The sequence below is a fragment of the Balaenoptera physalus genome (genome assembly GCF_965194825.1).
Source record: "Balaenoptera physalus genome assembly, chromosome: 16".
Classification (NCBI taxonomy): Eukaryota; Metazoa; Chordata; class Mammalia; order Artiodactyla; family Balaenopteridae; genus Balaenoptera; species Balaenoptera physalus.
Genome location: NC_138898.1, coordinates 4,335,832 through 4,358,737, shown reverse-complemented (window position 1 = coordinate 4,358,737; position 22,906 = coordinate 4,335,832). Strand labels below are relative to the sequence as shown.

General features: G+C 47.6%; 1 protein-coding gene across 9 annotated transcripts in view; it reads left to right on the top strand.

Moving 5' to 3' along the window:
• GNAS (GNAS complex locus) overlaps positions 1–21,229 on the top strand; it is a 67,287-nt gene extending 46,058 nt beyond the window's left edge. For 2 of the 9 annotated variants that reach the window (XM_082428300.1, XM_082428293.1), the window contains exons 2-13: positions 6,280–6,352; positions 9,300–9,344; positions 13,598–13,652; positions 13,739–13,858; positions 15,595–15,692; positions 18,845–18,899; positions 19,037–19,110; positions 19,247–19,305; positions 19,409–19,529; positions 20,013–20,143; positions 20,359–20,426; positions 20,704–21,229. In XM_082428300.1, the coding sequence (XP_082284426.1) occupies positions 6,280–6,352; positions 9,300–9,344; positions 13,598–13,652; positions 13,739–13,858; positions 15,595–15,692; positions 18,845–18,899; positions 19,037–19,110; positions 19,247–19,305; positions 19,409–19,529; positions 20,013–20,143; positions 20,359–20,426; positions 20,704–20,850 (1,046 nt within the window). In that variant the 3' untranslated portion in view covers positions 20,851–21,229. Of the gene's footprint in view, positions 1–2,441; positions 2,588–6,279; positions 6,353–9,299; positions 9,345–13,594; positions 13,653–13,738; positions 13,859–15,594; positions 15,693–18,844; positions 18,900–19,036; positions 19,111–19,246; positions 19,306–19,408; positions 19,530–20,012; positions 20,144–20,358; positions 20,427–20,703 lie in introns of those variants that run through there. The other 7 variants (XM_082428297.1, XM_082428296.1, XM_082428292.1 and 4 more) reach the window with 7 other exon arrangements.
• Positions 21,230–22,906: the final 1,677 nt, after the last annotated feature.

Below are 22,906 nucleotides of genomic sequence, written 5' to 3'. Positions count from 1 at the left end.
CCTCACTCACATGTAAGTCCGGGGGCACCGTGGCCTCCCGCGGAAGTGCGAGTCGCCCGGCGCGGGGAAATAGCCACCGGGGCCGGGACGGGGCAGGGGTGCCCCAGCACTGCCGCCCTGCCTGCTCCTCCCGGGCACCCCCCAATTCTCTCTCTCTTCTCTTTTCTCCATTGGCGTGCCCAAGAGCCTAACCAAGGAGCGCCTGAGGGTAACAGCAACCTCGTGCCATCGCGCCTCTGCACTTTTCTTTTTTGAGTTGTTTGACATTTCTTGTTGCTTTTTGATTTATCGTGTTGTTGGGTGCTTTTTGGTTTGTTCTCGCCCCTTTTTCGTTTGCTCACCCTTTTTGGCGCTAACTCTTAGGCAGCCAGCCCAGCAGTTCGAACGAAGCCCGCCCGGCAGCCGCACTCCGCGGTCCCGGGGCAGCGCAGCGGGGATCGCAGCCGACTCCCCCGACACGGGGCGCACGGGGTCCGGCCAGCCCGAGGCCAGGGGCAAGCAGGGCGCCCGGGCCAGGCGAGAGCCAGGCACCCCGAGGTGGCCGAGCCACCATGCTGAAGATGGCCATGAAGATCAAAGCTTGGGCGGTGGAGAGCGAGAGGAAGACAGCGCTGGCTGCGGCCGGGGTGGCTGCCGAAGCTGCGGCGGTGGCTGCAACGCTGGCCGAGCCGCACGCGTCGCGGAAGAAAGGGGACACCGAGAAGCCCCCCAAGAAGCCGGAGCAAGAGGCGCCCTCCGAGAAGTTGCTGACCGAAAAGGAGCGGCGGAAGATCGAGAAGAAGCTACTGGAGCAGAGAAGAAACGAAGAGAAGAAGAAGGAGAAGGAGAGGAAGAAGTTGGAGAAGATGCAGAAGAAGAAGAAGAAGAAGAAGAAGGAGAAGAAGAAGAAGAAGAAGAAGAAGAAGGTGCCAGAAGCCCAGGAGGAGGCCCGAGGCCCGGAGGTCGCCGCCGCTGCCGCCGCCGCCGGCGCAGACGAGGGCGCCGCGGAGGGCGCCGGCGGGGGCGGCGTGGGCGCCGGCGCCGGGGCCACGAGTAGGATCTGGATCGAGTGGGACACGGACTCGAGCGACGAGGACGAGGACGACCTGTTCGACGCCTTGCGAGGCTTCAGGGGCGCCGTGTGGGGGTCCGGGCTGCTGAAGATCAGCACGCTGAGCGCCCACCTGCCGCTCCTGACCTTCCTGGTCCTCTCCGTGCGCAGCCCCGCGTGGGTGCTCGACTTCCTGCTGCAGAAGCGCCCGGAGCAGGGCCGCGGCTGCGGCTTCTTTTTCGGGGCGACCTGCTGCTTCCGAATGTTCCTGGGCTGCGCCTTCTTCTCCTTCGTGGGCGGCCGGGCCAAGCGCAGAGGCCGTGGGCGCTCCGGGACCTCGGGTGCCTTCGGCTCGGGCCATGGCGCCCAGCGCCAGGGGCGCGACGAGCGGCTCATCTAGTCAGACCCCCGTCCCCTCCCCCGCCACCAGACACCACCATCGCTGTGTAGTGTGGAGTTTTATTGAGTATTTGTGTGTGTGTGTGTTTGGACACATTTTCCTTTTCGGTTGCTCTGTCCTTTGGTTCGTGCTCGCCTCGCTTCTTCCACACTCCCTGCTCTCTAGCTCTCTCTGTCTCTCTCTTCTTTTCGAAAAATTTCCTAAGTCCGGGCTCTGGCTCGCGCTCCCTCCCCTTCCGCCCACCCCGGCCCCTCGGCGGCGCCCGCGGGAGGGGGGAGGGGGCTCGGCCTCGGGGGCCGCAGGGCGACGCGGCCCGGGGGGTGGAGCGTTGGCGTCGTGCGAGGGGTCGTCACTGGCTCGGAGACGCCCCCTCTCCCCCCGCGGCCGGCCCCGCTTGGGGCCCGAGCCAGGGGGGCGAGGGGGCGTCTCCCAGGCCCGTCCCGTCCCGGGCCGGGCGCGGGCAGAGGGACCACCTCCCCGATTACCCGTGGGGGGGGGGGCGCCTCCCTCCGCCAGCTCCCGCCCTCCCTGCCGCCGCGGCCGCTGCCGCGGCTGCTCCTCATCCCTCCTCCTCCTCCTCCTCCTCCTCCTCCTTCCACCCCCCTCGCCGCCGCCGCCTCCTCCTCCCCCCGCCTCCCCCCGCCCGCCGCGGAGCTTTGGGTCGGGGCGGCGGCGGGGCCCCGGCCGAGGCAATAAGAGCGGCGGCGGCGGCAGCGGCGGCAGCAGCTCCCGCAGCTCCTGCTCTGGTCCGCCTCGGTCCGCGGCGGCCATCAGACCCCTCGGCTTCGGCTCGAGGGGCCGGGAGCCGCGCGCTCGGCTCGGTCAGACCGACACCACCCTCCCCGCGCGGCCCGCAGTCCGCCCCGCGCGCTCCTCCCCGAGGAGCCGAGCCCGCGCCCGGCCCGCCCGCCCGGCGCTGCCCCGGCCCTCTCCGCCCGCGTGAGGCCGCCCGCGCCCGGCCCCGCCGCCGCCGCCGCCGCCGCCGCAGCCCGGCCGCGCCCCGCGCCCCGCCGCCGCCATGGGCTGCCTCGGAAACAGTAAGACCGAGGACCAGCGCAACGAAGAGAAGGCGCAGCGCGAGGCCAACAAAAAGATCGAGAAGCAGCTGCAGAAGGACAAGCAGGTCTACCGGGCCACGCACCGCCTGCTGCTGCTGGGTAAGGGCGGGGCGGGGGGCGCCGGCCCCGGCCCGGCCCGGGGGCCCCTCGGGGCGCCCCGCAGGCCGCGCGCGCCGAGCCCGCCCCCCGCCCCGGGCGCGCGCTCCCGAGCCCGCCGCCCGCCCGCGGGCTCAGTCTCCCGGGGGCGAGGCCGGAAGGGGGACCCCGGGGCGCCATTCGGCCGGGTGGGGGCCCAAAATGGGTCGGGGGGCCGTAGCGACGCGGGCGCGGGTCCCCCTCCCCTGGCCGCTCGCCCTCTGTCTCTCTCTCGCCCTCCCCCTCGCTCTTTTCTCTCTCTTTTTCCGCGAGGCCTACACGACGCCAGGGGTTCGGGTGCGTGTTGGGGAGGGGGAGGGGGAGTCCCATAGGGCTCGGGAGACTGCGACAAAAAGAGGGTTTCGGGGACAGGAAATGGGGTGGCGGGCCGAGGGAGGGGGACCCGCCTCCGTTGGGTGTGTGATTTGTTGGGAGAGGGAAGGGGAGAAAGCGAGAGGGGCCGGCGGAGAAGGGGGGGGCGCCGCGGTGGCGGAGGGGGCCTTGTCGAGGGGAGGTTCGGCGGGAGAAGTGGCCGAGGAGAGTGGGGGGGCGGGTGACATCAGCCCCTCGGAAGGGCTCGGAGTGGTAAAGGTGGTGCAGCGAGGGGGAGGGGGCGCGGGCGAGTCGTGGCGCCGGAGGGGGGGGCGGGCGGAGGAGGGAGCGCGGCGGCCGCTGGGCGCGACTTGGTGCGTTGCGGGCAGGACACACTGTGTGCGCGGAGCAGACGTGTCCCGGGCCGGGCCGGGCCGGGCCGTGGAAGGAAGAGAAGGAGAATCGAATAAAATAAGGCCGAAAAAAAAAAAAAAAAATGGAGTTAGTACTCTAAGTGCCCAGTGAAGCCAAATGACACGTCATTTTACAGTATGACCTTTTTTCCCCTTCCAGATATGCAGGCTCTTTGAAAAGCAAAGAAGAGAATTAACTGTAGCAGCTGCCGCCCCCCCAAACCATTAACACACACAGACACATTTTCCTGTTAGTCGGCCACATTGAGAGTGCTTTGTGAAAAAAATGGAAAGAAAAAAAAAAAAAACATGCACAAATCAGAACTGGAAAATGACATTTGTCTGTAAATGGCTTCTTGGTCTGGAAATGGCGTGGTTTTTTTGTCCTTTTCAAGGTGGGAGGGGGGATTGAGAACGCTTTAAGGAAAAGACTTTTTTTCCAGGTGGAAGGAGATGAGACTACATTAATTAGTTGTTTGTCAAGTGACATTTGGTTGTTTGGTTTGGGGTTTTCTCTTTTGATTGCGGTTTTTCCTCTTTGGCCAAAAAAAAAAAAAAAAAACGCGGGGGTGTGTGTGTTAACTCTTAAGGAGATAGCCTTTTCCCCTTTTGTCTTAAAGGTGCTGCTTTGGAAAAATAAATCAAAAGAAGCATAAAAGAAATTGTTGAAATAACCAGAAGAATTACACAAGCATTAATTAGTATGGAAGTTTTCCACTTCCTTAGTAATTTGGCTATCTGAGTTAATTTGTGAATTTGCTAGGTTAAGACCTAGTTCATGGTCACATATCAACAGAACAGCTTGATTATGAAGAATCAAATGTAAAGGGCTGTTTTTTCTTTGTGGTGGCGTCTGCTTTGCTTTTTTTTTGGATGGGTCACGTCTTTGTTCTCCTGGGTCCAGATTTATGTAAAGCAGAAAATTATTAAGTGAAAATAAGTCCCTTTGGTGTGTGTTTATGCATTTGCAGTTACAGTAATTAAATGGTACGTATGTTGAGGTGTTGTCAAAAACTTCTAAAGGTGGAACTATGCTATGTGAATATTAATGTGCATGTAATTTGATTTCAAAGTATAAGCCTAGAAAAGTCTAGAATCTTTCCTAGGAACACTCCTGCTATCTGAATACTAATTTAAAAAAAGTGTGATGCTAATGGTACCTTAAATTTCTAACACCCTTGCACGGACATCACAAAGTCTTCACCTGAGACTGTTGCTCTGAACACACCTGGCATCACTGGGCTAACCTTTCCCAGGTGTCCTAGCCCTGTTACCGTAATTGATGGAAGGCTCTGGCATATGGGGGTCTGCAGCCCAAGGCAGTGCCACACATTTTGCATCTTTAAATGGTGATTCTCACCAAATGATGCCCCCCCCCACAAAAGAGGGAAAGTAGTGATGCCCAGAATCGTCTTTTTTAATTTAATGATATGAAATCTGAGTGAATTACAGTACCACAAAAGATCTTGCAGTAATTTTTCAGTCCAATTCTCTAATTTCCTAAATGGGGAAACTGAGGCACGGACCTGTTTGTGCCCGTAAAGAGAGGTGATACACAACACATTTTAACACGAGAGTGTTGGAGATTCTGATTAAGACTGTGTGTTCTCTTCATGGAATCTCTTAATCGTACCTTTAGTATTTTAATTTATGAGAGTTAGGCTCATTAAGATAGAATGTTTGCTTTGAAATCAATGTTTCTCTGGAAACTGATTTTAACTTTTTACAGATATTGATTACAGCCTTGTGAAAAGGCAAGAGAAGGAGGAATGCTTTGCTCTCTGGGCAGTAAAACAAAACAATTAATAAAATTAAAAGTGTAAAAGAGGACTAAAAAATCAAACAGGTTTGTGCTTGAGGAGGACAAAAAATTGTCCCCTCAGGGTTAGTTGTTAGAGTATCCATTTGCAAAAACAGAAAATGAGAAACTATCAATCCTCCTTCTAGCTTGGTGGAACAGTGTTTTTTCCATAAAATATATGTTTTTACAAATGAAAGGTGATTTAAAATGGGGGCATGTGCCCCTTCTAGCTCTGTTCGTTGGGAAGGGCTTGGAATCTTTGAAAATTCAGTGGTTCCCAGGAATATTTTCCCTTCTGATTAAAGTCCTGTCTTTTTAACATGCTAATAGGGTAGTTCTCAAGCCTTGTATTTAATATTTAAATGTGTTTCTCGAGAAGTTGACAGCAAATCAATGGTGTCCCCCTCCCATGGTTGTCATATCCAGAGAGAGTTTATCTTTAGAAAAATAAAGTTAGCAGGGAAAGGGGGAGGGGTGTGGAGAAGTGGATAAAATGTAGTATTATGGGGCTTAGGGGTTGATTTTTAAGTAGCCCAGGGGGGCGAGAACCCTGCAGAGAAGTCAGCAGCCTTAAGAAAATGTTGAAGAGGCAGTTGCTGCGTCAGTACGTGATCTGGGGGCGCCTGCAGGGCCGGGGTATTGTTTGTGAATACTGGGGTATTTTAACCATGAAACATCTGACAAGCAGTAAATTATGTGGCCGTATACATTAATGTGTACATTTTTACCAGTGAACGCTCATAGTTCAAACATCCAGTTTAATGGCTTTAACTGCAATTTTCTTGACCCCCCCCCTCCCATGACAGAATTGCGTCATTCTTTCTTTGCCCCTTTGCCCACCTCACAAATTTTAAGGCAACCAAAAGGAAAAAGAAAACAAAACACCTGAACAAAGCAAAACCTTTAATTCTTGTTTGTTGTTCTGATGGTGAAATACTGCAGGTACACACAAAGTTGGATGTTTATTTCATTTTCTCTGCGTCGAAATGTCAAGGAAAATTGCAAGTCTCTTGTTTGTTTTTTGTGTGTTGCTTCTATGGAGAAAACCGGCAGTCCTCTCTCTCTCTCCTCCCTGCCCAAAGTGTGTAAAATGCCTCCCTCTTAACCTGAGACTTACTTTCATTTTCTAGGTGCTGGAGAATCTGGTAAAAGCACCATCGTGAAGCAAATGAGGATCCTGCATGTTAATGGGTTTAATGGAGAGTAAGTGTCAAATCTGTGGCAAGGGCACAGGCAGAGTAGCACATTGGATACTAACCTTTAGGAAGTTTAGGTAGCTTTTGGGGGCTGGGCAACGTCTGCTTGATTTTTTTCAGCCTACATGTTAGAAAATCCAGGGAAGAGCTCTTTAGGGGTTGTTCTCCTCTCCCTCCTTTTACTCTTTGGTGCAGCAACGAAACAGTAATAATAATAAAGCCTCAGTGTTGGCCCCGTGACGGGTCTGCGGCAGATTTTGGTGCAGTGGGTCTCCGACATAGCTGACGCTGGCCGTGGCCACCCTTTTGCCCGGTGATGCTGACCACGGCAGAGACGCCCCCCGCCCCCCGCCCCCAGGCACATTTCAGCGCAAGGCACCAGTGCAGGATGTTGTAAACTACTAGGGAAACATGGTTTCAGTGATACTGTCACATAAAACAAAGTTGGAAGAGTCAGCCCTTGTTCATAATTCCTCATTCCCCACCCCCCACTTTGGAATTATCATGGTTAAATCATTGTTTCCCTTTTTAAAAATCGATGGTCTTGCCTAAAGAAAAGAAAAAGGAGACGTTTAAATGATGGAAAGGCTGGGAGTTGGGCACTTCCGGCCAGACCAAGAGGTACTTTTGCCTTTGAAAAGTCCTTCAGGGCATTTTGCTATAGGACAATGTGACAATACCGCAGTGAGAATAAAGATGAAACGAGAGAGTGCCTATATCAGGGATGTAAAAGATGGGACTGGCCTTCTACTTGCCAGGAAGGATGTAAATAAGGGGCGCAAGTCTCCCCAGACCCAGCCTCTGTTTTCCTGGGGGTGAGAGCAGTTAACCTCACTAGATTACAAACACCTGAAGGCACTAGTTTGCAGTTAACTAGTTAGCAGTCCTATTCCCTTTCTTAAACATGGATTCAATTGAAAGTTGCATTCCCCCTTGGTTTCAAAAGGGAAGTTTGAGTCAAAGGGGCATGGTTTAATTCAGTTGTGCACCCCAAACAAACCAGTTAAAAAAAAAAAAAGTTACTGTCGTCTACTGGGGGTGGGGGGACACGACAAAGATGAATTTTATCACCTTTCAGAGGTAAAAGACCTGCGCTGAAGGCAGTTTACGGAAAACAGGCTCTTTATGGAAAATTCTAGAATTTCTTAGACCCAATACTGGGGGGGGTGGAGAAAAGGATGACATCACTCATACAAATGGACGGTTTAGGATGCTTTTTAAGCTTTAAAATTCAGAGGGATGGACTATTAATTTTATGACTGGCTCCTGATGAGTTACTGATACGCACATACATGCTGTTAATTAAATAAGTCAGTTCACTTGTCACAAACCAGTTCTGCAATTCTTAATTTCTAAAGCCTTGCCACCAGAGTTGCCATCCGTCAATTAAAACAAAAAACCTGAAATAGGCTTCTTGCTATGATTTTGTAATTTAAAGAAAAATCTTGCATAATTTTCCCCCGTCCAACTTGCTGGGGAGAGCTGCTTCATGAGGCTAGTTAAGCAAAAATAATTTGACCATGTACCCTCTAGATAAATATTTTGATTAAAACTGGACATGGCTCGAATTTTTTAAAAGGATGCAGCAGCCACTGTTTACCTTAGCTCGAGTCCAATAGAAGATAGGACATCCTTGACATAATTCACTTAAAGTTTTATTACTCTGCAGATTGCCCTAAAATTTTTTAATTTTTAGGGAAAGGATTCTCCTCCCTAAGTGAGCCCGTCCGTAATGCAGACGAGGCATTTAAACCAGAACTTCTCTTTTCTATTTTTTCAAAAGAGGAAGCGACATTCCCAGTTTGCCTGCTTTGTAGAGGAAGCCATAGGTAATCTCCGAGGATGTTAAATTTAGCCCGTGAAAGTGACATACAGGGGAATTCTTTATGTGAGTCTAGAAACCTTATTTTTATCTCGTCCAACTGAGCCTCCTTTTTTCTTTTTCCTCGCTGTGGTATTGCAACAAAAGCGGTTTCCTTCTCCACTAGGAATTCCCTGTGAAGTGGGGACATCCGTCCACGAAAGGGTGTTCTGTGTGGTGCAGGGTCTCTCCCTCCTTCCTCCGTAAATGTGCGCTTTGTCAGGGCTGGGCTGAGCTATTACATTTGCCTTAACTGTCCGCAGACTGCTGTGCCGAGTACATCTGCAGAGTAACATGTCATTAATCTGACCTTCAGAAATACAGAGGTCAAATGCGGATTTTCCTAACTCAACGCTAACTCTCTATCTTACATTTTTTTTTAAAAAGTGCCATTAACACTGGTTGAGCTAATAAGCTAATCAAGTACAAACCCACGTAGGCAGCTTAAGCCATCTTGCCCGTCCCACCTTCAAGGAGGAATTCCTACCATTCATGAAGATTGGGTTTTGGGGGGTGGGGAGGGTTGGTGGTAGTGGGTTTTATTCTATTTTTTGTTGCCTTACGGTCCAGGCACACTTTTAATTGATGACAGTTTATGGGGAGCAGTTATATAGAAATAAAAACATAGGTAGTTTCCCGACTACAAAAAGGGAGGAAATTAATATTGGCAGCAGGAAATCATGGGCCAAAAGCACCCATGTCTGTGTTCAGATGCAACATGGTGAAGACTGAGGTCTGGGACAGTCAGGGGCCTTGTGTGCTGCTGTATTCTCCAAAGAATTGTGAGATAAATCACTGCTTTAGCTCCCTGACGCATGTACATTTAGTGAAAGCACAAGAAAATAATTATCCGTCTCTTATGTGCCCGACGGGAGTCCCCATAGGACTCTGCTAATACTGCAGCGAAGGTGTGGAGTTCTTCCCTCTACGGCCTGCAGTCTCGGTAGACATTCCAATTTAGCCAGGAAGGCGACCTAAGAATTAACGGGAGGATGGTGGCCATTTGTTCAGCAATGTAGAGAGGCTGTGTGGGGTTTTTTGTGAAATTGCGGTGCCTTGCAGATTAGGTGAGCTTTCAATCTCTCTTTAAAAGGGGCGGCGAAGAGGACCCGCAGGCTGCAAGGAGCAACAGCGATGGGTAGGCACATTCAAAAACAGAAAAACTTTTTAACACACACACTTGACACACACGAAGATCATACTGGGAAACTGAGGACACAGAGACCCGGGAAGAAAACCAGCATCATTTAAGGGCCATCAGCCATCTTGGTATACGTCTGCAAACAGCACGATTTCTTAACATTTCAGAGCAAGTGAAGTGCAAAACCATTTTTTTTTTTTTTTTTTTTTTGGCCAACCTTAAAGTATAATTAGATCCAGCTGGGGGAAGGCTATAGATTTCAGCTTTAGATGATCAGTTTAGGGTTTCTCGAAAATTGCTGTTTTTCCATATGGTTTCCAACCCCTCAGCTCACCATTTGAATTGGCTACTTGCTTTTAAAACTGGCTACTTGTTTTTAAAACTACTAAATTCCATCTACTCAGTGGTTGGTCTGATTTTAAAATTTCAGACCTCCGGGGGACAAAAAAATTTTTTTTACCTCTTAAAATACGTGGTGCCGCACTGTCCTTAATTTTGGGGGAAAAAATTGCTCGGCACGTTGAGGAGGGGAGGTCATTGTTGAGAACGATCTCGAAAAGCCTCTGGTCTTTTTAAAATTGTCCAATTTATTTTAACCCAAGGCACTTTACGTTAGCTAGTGGAAGGAAATTAATGATGGCCTCCATCTTTTTCCATTCATTATCAAATTATTTTTTCTTCACTTCCTGCATCCGCACTGCCCATCACGCGTGCGCGCGCGCACACACACACCCACACACCCCCACATACACGCACACACATGCATGCCAGGTAACCCTCTCTGAGCACTGCTTTGCTTATTCAGCTTGCAGTGGGGGAGCAGCTATTTCTCCTGAGAACATGCAGAGCCGACTGACCTAGCCTAGGGCATCTCAAAGAAATAGCTTCTGTGGCCTGGGAGGGGAGGGGCAAAGGATACTGGGGGGTTGGGACCAAGTAACTGACACATGTTTGTTCATCTGTTTTTTTTAGACAATATTACCCCTAGATGATGGCTTCAATTTCTCATCTTCCCGGCTATGTCCCATCACACTTTGCATGCTGGAATTGCCCGTCTTAGGAACTTCTAATAAGAATACTATTCTGTTGGGGAGGGGGGAGGGGGCCCTACCACCTAACCTCTAAAGATAACAAAAAAAAAAAACACCAAAAAAATAAAAAAATAAAAAAACAAAAAAAGGAATCCCTAATTGACAAAAATGTAGTGTATCAACCATCCAAGGAAGGCATCTACATAAAAAGTGATTGACAGTTTACTGTACCAAAAGTTGGCATTTGAGAGCTATGACACATCCTTACTGAGCCACCTACTGTGTACTAGATGCTATGCTAGACCCCTGAACCCTTCTAATACCTACTAACAGCCTGCTCTTCTATCTGTGACTCTGTTCTACAAGTAGAAATAAGTATTAACATGTGATAAATAAAAATTATCTGCATGTCTCAGCAATCCCTGTATCTTGCGTCTGTCTTCTGTCTTCTCCCACCAAAGGAAAAAAAGAAAGGCATAAATATAAAAAAGGTATAGAACTTAGTACGACATAGCCTTCCCCTAATACTAGCTGAAGGGGGGAGCGGGGGGTGGGCAGCTCTTAGAATTCAAACCTAGCATAGAAAGCAGCCCTGATCTGCTTTATATGTGGAGGGGGGGGAGGAGAAGCTATAATATCCTAAAAGTACTTCCAGCCCCCATTTTTCAGTCCATCAGAATTCTAGCAATTGATACACAATTTGGCTTTGTTAAGTAGTTTAGAGACATATGAGGAATTTTCTCCGAATGTCACAGTCAACGTTAAGTTCATTAAGCGATAGTAAAAATGATGATAAACCTGCCAGCCCCCAGAATCATAGCTCCATCTACAGAGTAACTGCTTCAATGGAGGAATTTTTATGTTTTAGTATTACACGCCCGAATTAGATTTTAGATTTCTATTTTAGCTGTTTTAGACTTGATATACTCCCACACCTATTCACATACGTAGATGAATACTGAACACGTTCTCAAAATACCCGTATTTAAGACTGGAAGTTTTCCAATTATCATACTACTACTTAGACCAAAATATCAAAACTGAATGAAAGAATCAGGTTTCTGGAAATAACTTTTCTCTTGCTCTGTGTTCATTTGGGTATTAAATACCCGGACATACCTAATTTTAACTCTGGTGGGACCATAAAACCAAAGGTTAAAGGCTCTCAGTACCATGGAAATGGAGCTTGTTTCTAATGAATGGGAATGGATTTGTCCTATGGGGTTTTGAATTTGAATTCCTGGGTGAAAGTTAGGGACAAACACGTGTCCTTTTAAAACTCCAACGTCTTAAATACCTGATTCAGACGGTGGCACCAAGTCTGGACACGATTAGTAATTTTCAGAAACGTACAAAGCAGAACAGTCCCACAGAGGGGTCGGGACAGTCTCCCTTTAAGCCTAGGGTCGTTGCGTTAAGAGTCTGGGGGCTTGGGGCACGGATCCCACTCTCCTGGTTGGCAACACAGCTCTCATATCCGTGCCTGGAGTTCTCCCGACCATGCGGGGGTTCCTGGTACCACCTGTCGCCCCACACCCTCAGCCCCTGATGAGCACAGCATCTCTAAACCAGCTCCGGATTCCGGTGAGAGGGGCGGGGTCTCAAAGGCTAGCTTGACCCTGGGGTAGGGATGAAATGCGATGAGATCATTCAGAAAACGAGGGCCCACCCCTCAAACGAATGTGCAGACTTATTTTGAAAGGATAAACTGGAAGGAAAGGCCAGGTTCTCGAGGGGGCGGGGCTCTTGCAGGCGAGCACGTGACACCCCCCATCCCCCGCCGCCGTAGTCCCCCGACCCGAGAGCCGCCTCCCCACGTCACATGCTGACCTCCCCGCTGGGCTGCACTTTGCTGTTACCCCCACCCCGCGTGTCCTCTGCATTAATGTCCTGTCGTGCTCTGCCCCTGAGGGGCTACGTGGTTTAATTTCTACCTCCATCCCACGACTCTTGGGCAATTAGCCCCGTGAATACGTCAAAAATTGGGACTCTATTTAAAGAGATTTCTTTAAAAATCCCGGCAAGAAAAACGTAAGCTCTGTGTCCCCCTCTGTCCTCCTGCCTCTGTCACTCAGACCCTCCCTCCCTCAGCCTCAGTTCCCTCCTCTGTGAGGACAGCACCTTAGTTCCTCGTGACGGTGCTGTCACATCCCAGGGCCTAATACGCAGTAGATGTGTCATGGCTGTGGGTTCAATACCCCATCCCACCCCCCAAACCAAGAGGTGACACCTGGGCAGTAGAGAGGCAAGATTTACACCCTGAGCAAGAGCTCCTTAACCCCTAAGAACACAAACCCGAGAATGTTCCCTGGCTGTGCCTGTGATGAAGGACAGTGTCTGAAAGACACAGGGGGACAAACAACATCAGGGCACCCCAGAGCCAAAGGGCGTGGTCTTTACCTGTGGTCCCAGGGACCGTGAATGTAGATGGTTCCACATGTACACACAGGCTGTCCCAGGTGCCCAAGTTAAAATCAATAAGCAACAAACGCTAACCTCTACTTAACCGAGGGACATGGGCCACACTGCCTCCCTCCCCCTCCCCCCCCATAAGTCCCAGATCATAAAGCCTTCCGGGGGCAGAATCTTATTTTTACCTTATTCACGTCGAGGGATCAATCTATATTAACATCATCAACTAGAAATGTCATCCACTGCTGCTGGCTGCAGTGACAGACACACAGTGACTACTGAAATAAACAAAAATAAGCAGGGCCCCAAAGCCCTCAAATCTGTAATTAACACTACCACCTGCATTTCATCCACTGGTTGTCCATGTGCTAATCCAGTGACTGAGGAAGCCCCGAGGCACACCTTGAACTTTTCCCCCTCCCGAACCCCACCCCCAAAGCAGGGATGCTAGCAAGGGCCAATAGGAACCTTTTCGGAAGTGCTGGTGTGCGGTGTGGGCCTCAAGAAAATGGAAGCACCTCTGAATAGTGATGAACCAGCCCCCACTTCTGGTACAGTAGCCTTGATCCTTATCTAGATGCCGACTTTGTAATCTGCCCCAACTGGGCGTGTCCTCGGGACACAGTCTGGGAGGTTATCATTTGAAACCACCTTTATTCAGGAACCTCCAACCTCTGCACAGATCTGAACCCCACCACTCCTTCAAGAACAGAATACTATTTTAGTTGGAAAATCGTGATTGAAGCGACACTGTGAGTCAGCGTGATGCAATATGATTTTTTTTTTTCCTTTTCAATCCCACTGTAGTGAGAAGGCCACCAAAGTGCAGGACATCAAAAACAACCTGAAAGAGGCCATTGAAGTACGTGCCCGGTCCTTTTTGTCGTTCTTTTAGCCTCCCTTTCAGACAGCGCTGTCCCCCTGACCGCTTTGCTCCATCATTTGCAGACCATCGTGGCCGCCATGAGCAACCTGGTGCCCCCCGTGGAGCTGGCCAACCCCGAGAACCAGTTCAGAGTGGACTACATTCTAAGCGTGATGAACGTGCCAGACTTCGATTTCCCTCCCGTAAGCTAAGCCCACGCCCCTTCCCACCCCACACACACCCCCTGGGACGCCCCCCCCCCCACAGGCACACTGCCAGCGAAACCCATTTCTGTGATATTGATAGGAAAAATAATCATTAGAGCTTTGGTCAAGATGGATGAGCGAATTTCTATCACCCCTCGTCAATCTTGGCTCGCCCGTCCCCGCAAGTAAACATCACAGTTCAGTACTACAATTCTCACTGTATTAGACTGTAAATCTTTATGAGAGAAAAAGTCATGAGTCGTGGCAGCCTTAATTATTCCCTTATACACATCTTGTGACAAACGAAACTGTTAAGTATGGCACACAAATGCTAATTGTCCAGCTAATCGAAAATATCCTAAGATACCAAGGAATGCAGAAATGAAGTGCCAGCTCTGAGTTTTATAAACGGAAGATATTCTCATTTTAAACAATTTGCCATTTAACCTTTATTAAGGTTTTTCTGAAGTCAGTCCTTGTCTTGGGGCAAATGAAGTCTTTTCTCATTATTCAAAAAAAAGAAAGAAAAGACCTTCACCTAAATAAATCATAACCCAGGGACTGTCCTCTGTGCACCCTGGCTGGCGTGCAGGACACTGCTTACAGAGATTTGTCTGCTCCATAAAGAACTATTTTTAGGGAACACAAAATTGCCTGTGGCCCAAGCATATATGTTTTGACCCCTTTGTGGGGGAAGAATAGTTTATAAGAGGGGAACAGGAAACAAGATGGAAAGATGGGCAAGTTTATAAGGCCCAGAAGGAAAAGACTTGTCTACAGCAAAAACAATGACTTACTGTTGCCTTTTGTCAGGCTTTCGTGGGAATTTGTGTTTGTGTATTTTAAATGGGTTTGGCTGCAAACTTCGCCTAGCAAGGAAGCAGTATTAGTAAGTATGGCTAGGTAACTTCTTTTAAATGGAAAAAAAGTCGAGCAGTAAACACAGCACACATAATGCCAAACACAGACTTTTTCATGAGACGTGATTCTGTATTTCTAATAGGAGAAAAAAGGCAGCCCGTTAAAAATACACCAGGACGGTGACCTCTTAAGGGTCTTCTGTTAGCTGAACTTCACGTTCCTGCCTACTTTTGACCCTTTTCTTGCTGCGTTCACATTGCAGAAAAACCTTCTCTTTCCTTGTAAGGGACGAATTGCCCCGATACAATTAAAAATGTTTTTCTGTTCAAATGACATGTGAATCATGACCTACTGCAATTTAAAACCACGCAGAGGTCATTTGCTCTTTTGATTGACAGGCATTGACGGACAAGGTCAGATTTGCCAGCGACTCCCAACCATAATATTTTTTTCTAAAATTCAAATTTTCCTGGAAGGAAAATTTCGATCCCACCACATCTTCACAAATGAAAACGTCTTGTTTCCACGACATGGAATCATATATTGGCAGCGCCCCCTAATTAGATTATACGTCCTAGATGAGCCGTTGGGTGAAGAAACAAAGTTATTCAATAGTTTACTCTGGCCCCTCCCCCCACTCCCAAAAATATAGGATGACAACTACCCAAGAGCAGTAATTCACCAATCAGAGGACAGCCGGATTCAATTTTTGAATACGTTTAGCACGCCGAAGGTCTTTATGAACGCCCATTCCGTAGTTTGCCCCGAAATTGGGAATAATCACACCCAGGGTTGGTGGCAGAGTGAACTCCGGTCTCACTGACTTGGAGCAGCTCCCGCGTCTAAACCTTCCCTCTCGTGTTCACTTTCAGGAATTCTACGAGCACGCCAAGGCTCTGTGGGAGGACGAGGGGGTGCGTGCCTGCTACGAGCGCTCCAACGAGTACCAGCTCATTGACTGCGCGCAGTAGTGAGTAACGCCGTCTCCACATCCGCGCACACGGACACGCGGAGAGAACCTTGTAAACCTCGACTCCCACTTTCCAAGTTACTTGTAAATGAGTTCTTTTCATAGGAGCCAGCAGCCAGTTATTCCCACCTGCGGTTAGAAAGTTCTAGTCTGATTCATTTGTTTCATAAAGCCCTTAATTGCACTTTTTAGTGCGGTGACATTATTTTTATACAAACAATTAATGCCTGTTAGAGCAAAATGATAATTACCTGCAATAAAGTGACATTCATAATGAACTAGCTTGAAGTAATTAACTGAATTGACCTCCGAGCATTTTAGGGAGATAGGGCAGCTCTCACACTTTGGATCAGGTAGAAATATTCTATTTGATCGCTGTAATGTAAAAACCTGACAAAGAGGAACAGTGAGGACAAAAATATGCCTCCTCCTCCTTGGTGACTGATAAGTGGCTTTGCTGTTTCTGCTATCAGGTAGGTGACTACAGTAGCTGCCGGAGTCCAGTATTTCTAGTTCATCTAGAGTCGGGTATTGTGTTGAATTCCATTTCCTATCCTTATTTATTCATTCACACTGGGCCTTAATTCAAGCGTGCTCCCCCCATGGGGTCCTCGCTCTGTCCTTTCATGGGCTGTCTTCCAGTGGATGTGATAACACAGCTGGAAAGTTGCCGTTTAAATAGTTTATGACCTTCCTTATCCTGTACATAATATAGCAAATATGTGATGTTCGGAGCCATAAACAATATTTTAAAGATATCGTTTGTTTGCTGATGTTGCACAAATGTACTAAGTGGTCTCAGTTATCATTTTCTCAAGTTGGATTGTCTTTTACGACCGGGGGAAGGGCAAGAGAGATGTGTGATGTTTTAGCCTCTCTCATGTAAGTAACTGAAACTCACAAACAATTTTGCTATTGAAAATATTAAGTAACCAGGACCAAGGTACCCCGGCTGGCTCACAAAAAGCTAAAATCGCCTTACGTAGGAGCCCCACGCCGGAGGAACTTATTGTGAAAACCACTCGAATAAACAGGAGGGAGGAAGAGGTGACAGCACTCAAACAGCAAACACAAAGCAAGCTCCCCAGAATCCTGTTATAGACACATCACACAGGCTGATGTTAGGGGCTGTGAAACCTATCAATCTATCTTTCCCTGGCCCTGCTTTCCCATCGGAAATGCATTTGATTATTTTCAGTTGTCACACATGTAGCTATTTTGTGATTTAATATACAAGCAAATCTGTATATTTTTTCAAGGAGCAGAAAAACAGTCCATCTGGGCCGGTCCCTGTGACCCTCCCACCCCCACCCCTTCTTCAACAAAGCCCCTGATTTTCTCAAAAGTTTGAGCTTAAAGCTGGAAGTGCTAATTATAGTAACGCAAAACAAATGGAAATCCTGGAATTGTTTGCCTTTTGTATTTTGGATCCAAGTCAGAAGTACAGGTACAAGATTAGGAGGGTTTAACCATCCCAGTTTTGAGCGCTCTGGAAGGGGGGAGGGTGTAACAACTTCATTGATGAACAGTTTAGACAGTTTTTTTTTTTTTTTTTGAATCTCACACCATTTAAAAGTTTTTTTAAGGCAAAATTCAGTTACTCCTGCAACTTTATCTGAAAATGGCAACATTTGCACAATTTATGGAAAGTTTCAAGGGAACTCCGGGAAAAAGAGAACATAGCTTGAATCTTATAAAATGTCTTCCCCAGCCCGATGATTAAAGTAGCCCTGCCTTTGCAGTGACCAACGTGTTTCTGGTTTAACGGCCTTTATGTTAAAGTTGAGCTCCTGGTACCTTGCCCGTTCCTTAAGGTGCCTATTTTTATTTGTTGAGCTGGGGTTTGGCTGGCCTTACTCCAGATGTCTCTCTCACAAGATTTGGTGCTGATGATCTATTTATAGAACTGTGGTTCTGTTGCCATGGCAACGTGCTGCAGGCCAGGGCGGCTGGGGAGCTATTTCTGGCCCGGTGCTGTAATGTAAGACTGATTGGGCAAGTCGGTATATCCTCTAAGCCAGACTAACTTTAAACTGGTAAAAAGGAAGGAGGGGGGGGAAAAAAAAAAACCTTATAGAATTTCTTTAAATAGACTTTTCTCTCTTTGTGATTTTTTTCTGATTAGCCCACTTTACAACAATCCAGACCCCTGCCCCCCAAAAAGCTGGTTTTAATATTAACTTTCCACAGTAATTAAATTAGTCCAGTCTTTTAGAAGTTATTTTTCCTAACAGTGTATCTAGTCAGACAACACAAGTAAGATACTTTTTACTTTGGGAACAGTTATGGCTGTGGAGCGGGAGATAGAAAACACTGCTTTTCCCTCCAAAGCTTTCGCATCACTAATGACGGCCCCTGAGACCGCCCCCGCCCCTCCACTGTACCTGCTCCCTGCCCAGATAAGGGCCCCTAACCTGGATGGCCCTGAGGTTTTTTGAAAACTCAAAGTTTAATATCTGGACTGTTCTATTTCATGGACCAAGTAGAACGGAAGGGAACTTTGTGTCTGTTTCCTGTTCACTGTGGTAAGGGCCAAAAGGGCCCCTTCTTAAAAGTAGAAGGAAGGGATACCCTTTCTGAGTAACTCAATCTTATTTTCATTAGTCCCTTGGGGAAAAAAATCCTTGTTCCTTTTAAGTGTGCCATCTTTTTCATTTTTTTAAAAAAACTGCGTGACATGGAAGGGTACAATTTTCGAACTACTTGCCGTTTTAGTCAAAGCCAAACAATTTGAAAATCTGAATTTTTTACTCAGTCTTTATCAAATGGCACAAAATCAGATAGACCTGATTTTGGGCCCTCAGCTAATTGACATGCACAGAACCAGCCTTTTAAAATTAAAGCAAGACCAGAGCTCTGCACTGGCCTGTGCTGTACCTGTAGGCCAGGGGTCCTGAGAGCCCACCCCTAGTTCCTTGTTCCTAGACCTACTGGTCAGCCAGGTACGTTTATCTTAAATTCTGTTTGCTCTAACCTTTTCTAAGGCATAAGCTTGGACCCATAATGAACACAAGCAAAGTCCCCATTGACTTAATGCCAGGTGACTGTGGGGTGATCATTTCCATTTAGCTGGAGTTGGCAGAGAGGCAGGAATAGTGGGCAAAGTGGCATGAGTGTGTGGTCACCCCTGTGCATCTTTCTTTTCCTCCCAGCTTCCTGGACAAGATTGACGTCATCAAGCAGGCTGACTATGTGCCCAGCGACCAGGTATGCACACGGTCTCACAAGCAGAGGACGTGGAGCCCTCTTTCCAACCTAGTCAAGACTTTTGCTCCAGATTGTCAATTATCGATAATGTTTTGATTGGTTTGGGTGAGATCCCTTGACCTAAGATTTTGTTTTAGGACCTGCTGCGCTGCCGCGTCCTGACTTCTGGAATCTTTGAGACCAAGTTCCAGGTGGATAAAGTCAACTTCCAGTAAGTAAATGGTTCCCTTTAATAAAAAAAAAAAAAAAGAGAGAGAGAGAGAGATTTCTTGATGTTCCCTCTGGCAGGGAGAACGGTGGACCAGTGTTGGCCCTTGGAGTGACCAGGTGTCATTTCTCTCCTGCAGCATGTTTGACGTGGGCGGCCAGCGTGATGAACGCCGCAAATGGATCCAGTGCTTCAATGGTACGGAAGCCATGGGCTTCTCTGCTCTTTAAGGACATTTTGGTTTTTTCATCGTTGAGGATCATTTTCTAACATGCACTGCTTTTGCTTTCTTGTGCCGAAGATGTGACTGCCATCATCTTCGTGGTTGCCAGCAGCAGCTACAACATGGTCATCCGGGAAGACAACCAGACCAACCGCCTGCAGGAGGCCCTGAACCTCTTCAAGAGCATCTGGAACAACAGGTTTGTGCGGTGACCCCCTGGTCTCCTTCCCACTGATCTCAAGGCCCTGTATTTGCATGGCTAGTAGAAAAGAATCCTGTGCAAGTTCTTGGGCAAGCATCTCAAACCCCTTGCAGAAAGAATGCTTTCTTTCTTTTTTTTTTTTTTTAATTTTATTTATTTATTTATTTTTGGCTGTGTTGGGTCTTTGCTTCTGTGCGAGGGCTTTCTCTAGTTGCGGCGAGCGGGGGCCACTCTTCATCGCAGTGCACGGGCCTCTCACTGTCGCGGCCTCTCTTGTTGCGGAGCACAAGCTCCAGACGCGCAGGCTCAGTAGTTGTGGCTCACGGGCCTAGTTGCTCCGCGGCATGTGGGATCTTCCCAGACCAGGGCTCGAACCCGTGTCCCCTGCATTGGCAGGCAGATTCTCAACCACTGCGCCACCAGGGAAGCCCAAGAATGCTTTCTTTTCCTGGACATTAAACCCGTGTCTCTCTTTCTTAGATGGCTGCGCACCATCTCTGTGATTCTGTTCCTCAACAAGCAAGATCTGCTCGCTGAGAAAGTCCTTGCTGGAAAATCGAAGATTGAGGACTACTTTCCAGAATTTGCTCGCTACACTACTCCTGAGGATGGTATGTGTGGCCTTCTGCAGTTGATTAGTGCCCCTTGGTCCTATGGGGTGTCTTGCATATGTTAAAATTTTCCGTTCTGGATTTTAAAAATGAACGTCCTCTAAGAATGGAACCCCCCCTCCCCCAACCACTACCACACTATAAGGGATCTGTAGGGGGAGCCAAAGAACCTTATTTTGATCACTTAAGTAACAAAATATTTATATTCTTTGCAGCGACTCCCGAGCCCGGAGAGGACCCACGCGTGACCCGGGCCAAGTACTTCATTCGAGATGAATTTCTGGTGAGTAGAGGCTGTCTTTAGTTCCCTCTCTCTGCTTGTTCTCTTATTCTTAGGGGTGTAAGTTTCCTTAATTCTAAATTTGGGGATCAAACCATCCATTTCCTCAGTGTTATTTCACCAATAGCCGGTATGAATCTTAGCCTTTGTGCCTTTCAGCTTGGGTTTGTTTTCACATAACATCAATGACTGGTGGGCAGTCCTTGGTAGATGACCCCACTGCTGACAGGGGGAGTTACTGGAGAGGCGGCACTGACCGAGTTTCCTTCTGTGCCCACAGAGAATCAGCACTGCTAGTGGAGACGGGCGCCACTATTGCTACCCTCACTTCACCTGCGCTGTGGACACAGAGAACATTCGCCGTGTGTTCAACGACTGCCGTGACATCATCCAGCGCATGCACCTCCGTCAGTATGAGCTGCTCTAAGAAGGGAACTTCCAAATTTAATTAAGGCCTTAAGCACAATTAATTAAAAGTGAAACGTAATTGTACACGCAGTTGATCACCCACCATAGGGCATGATTAACAAAGCAACCTTTCCTTTCCCTCAAGTGATTTTGCGAAACCCCCTTTACCCTTCAGCTTGCTTAAATATTCCAAATTTAGAAAGCTTAAGGCGGCCTACAGAAAAAGATAAAGGAAAAAAAGGCCACAAACGTTCCCTCTCTCTTTAAGTAAGTAAAATAACAGCAGCAAACAGAAATAAAGAAATAAAAGAATAAATGACATAAATGAAACAAATGAAATAAATATTGTGTTGTGCAGCATTAAAAAAAATCAAAATAAAAATTAAATGTGAGCAAAGGATATGACTCCAGTGAATTATTTGTGGTTTCAAGCAGACACCCATTGTTCAGGGTTTCGACTGCATCAAAAGTTGGGAGGCCCCCGTGTTGAGGTGACAAGGCCCCAAGGTTATAAGTGGGTATAAAATATTGCCACTCTATGTTTTTGTTGACCTAATCTTGGGTTTCTGAAAACAATTTGCAGACAATACAAAATGTCTACCCTGTCCTCCTCTCAAACCCATGCCCCATAGAAAACCACTAAGCCCCATCAAAAAAGTTATATACTTTGATCACTGTTGCCCTATCCAAAGAGTCTACCAACTTATACCCTTATATATTGTCTCACAGTGTGCCTGCTTACCTAGTCTCCCCAAATAGGTGTTTGAATTTCGGCTGTCTGTCCTGCATTAAGACAGGGACTCAGTTGGGTGGGAGGAATTTAGGAATGCAGTTTACAATCAGGAAAAGTGGAGTTATTCAAGAAATGGTGTACAATGTATATTAAATCATCACATTTTACACTTTAAATATCTTAAAATTTTGTCAATTATATCTCAGTAAAGGTGGGAGGTGGGGGGTGAGGAGGAATAAAGCTGGTACAAAGCTATCAAATAATCAGAAAGAAATGGTGTAGCGATTTGGGGAAAAAATTAAACTGGATCCCTACACCTCATTCCATACACAAATGAACTTAGTGTGGGTCAAACACATATGTTTAAATACAAAAAGTTACTTCAAAAAAGGTCATTTTTTACAATGAAAATCTTGGTTCATAGAAGGCCTCTCTAAGCATGACCTAAGATTTAAGAAACATAAGGGGGCTGGGGTGGGGGAGGACTGTATGAAAATTAAAATCAAATATGAATGGGGGTGGGAGTGGAGGCTGGGTAAAAACCTGTAACAAAGGGTTAATTTCCCTAATAAGCAAAGAGCTCTTAAGAATTAATAAGCAAGCCCATCACAAAAATGGGCAAGGTACATAAACCAGCAATTCTACTTTTTAAAAAGGTACAAATAACTAATTATCCCTACCTCGTTCCATAGACGAATGAACTCAACGTGGGTCAAACATATGTTTAAGTACAAAAAGTTACTTTAAAAATGGCAATTTTTATAATTAAAATCTTGGTTTATAGAAGGCCTCTCTAAGCATGACCTAAGATTTTAAAAAAAACATAAAGGGGTGGGGGATGACCGTACAAAAATTAATATCAAATATGAATGGGGTGGGGGTGGAGACTAGGTAAAAATCTGTAACAAAGGGTTGGTTTCCCTAATAAGCAAAGAGGTCTGAAGAATTAATAAGCAAGCACCTCGCAAAAATGGGCAAGGTACATGAACAAGCAATTTTACTTTTTTAAAAAGGTACAAATAACTAATTAACATTGGGGAAACCATGCAACCTCACTCATAATGAAGTGAAATACAAATAAAACAATCTTCCACCACTGTTGGGGGAGGGGGTGGCCACCAGCACTCATGGGCCCCACATCAAACTCTGAATCCTTGCTGGGTTATGGCTTGGACCTGAGGTCCATTTGGGCTCCCTAGTCCTTCACCCCCCACCCCCCAGGCTCATCCCTTAAGTTCACGGTCACCCATGGTGTGGCTTCCTGGAGGGGTGGGAGGGAGACACCAGTTTGCCCCCAGCATCAATCATTGCACCCTCTGAAACTGGCCAAATGGGACAGTAA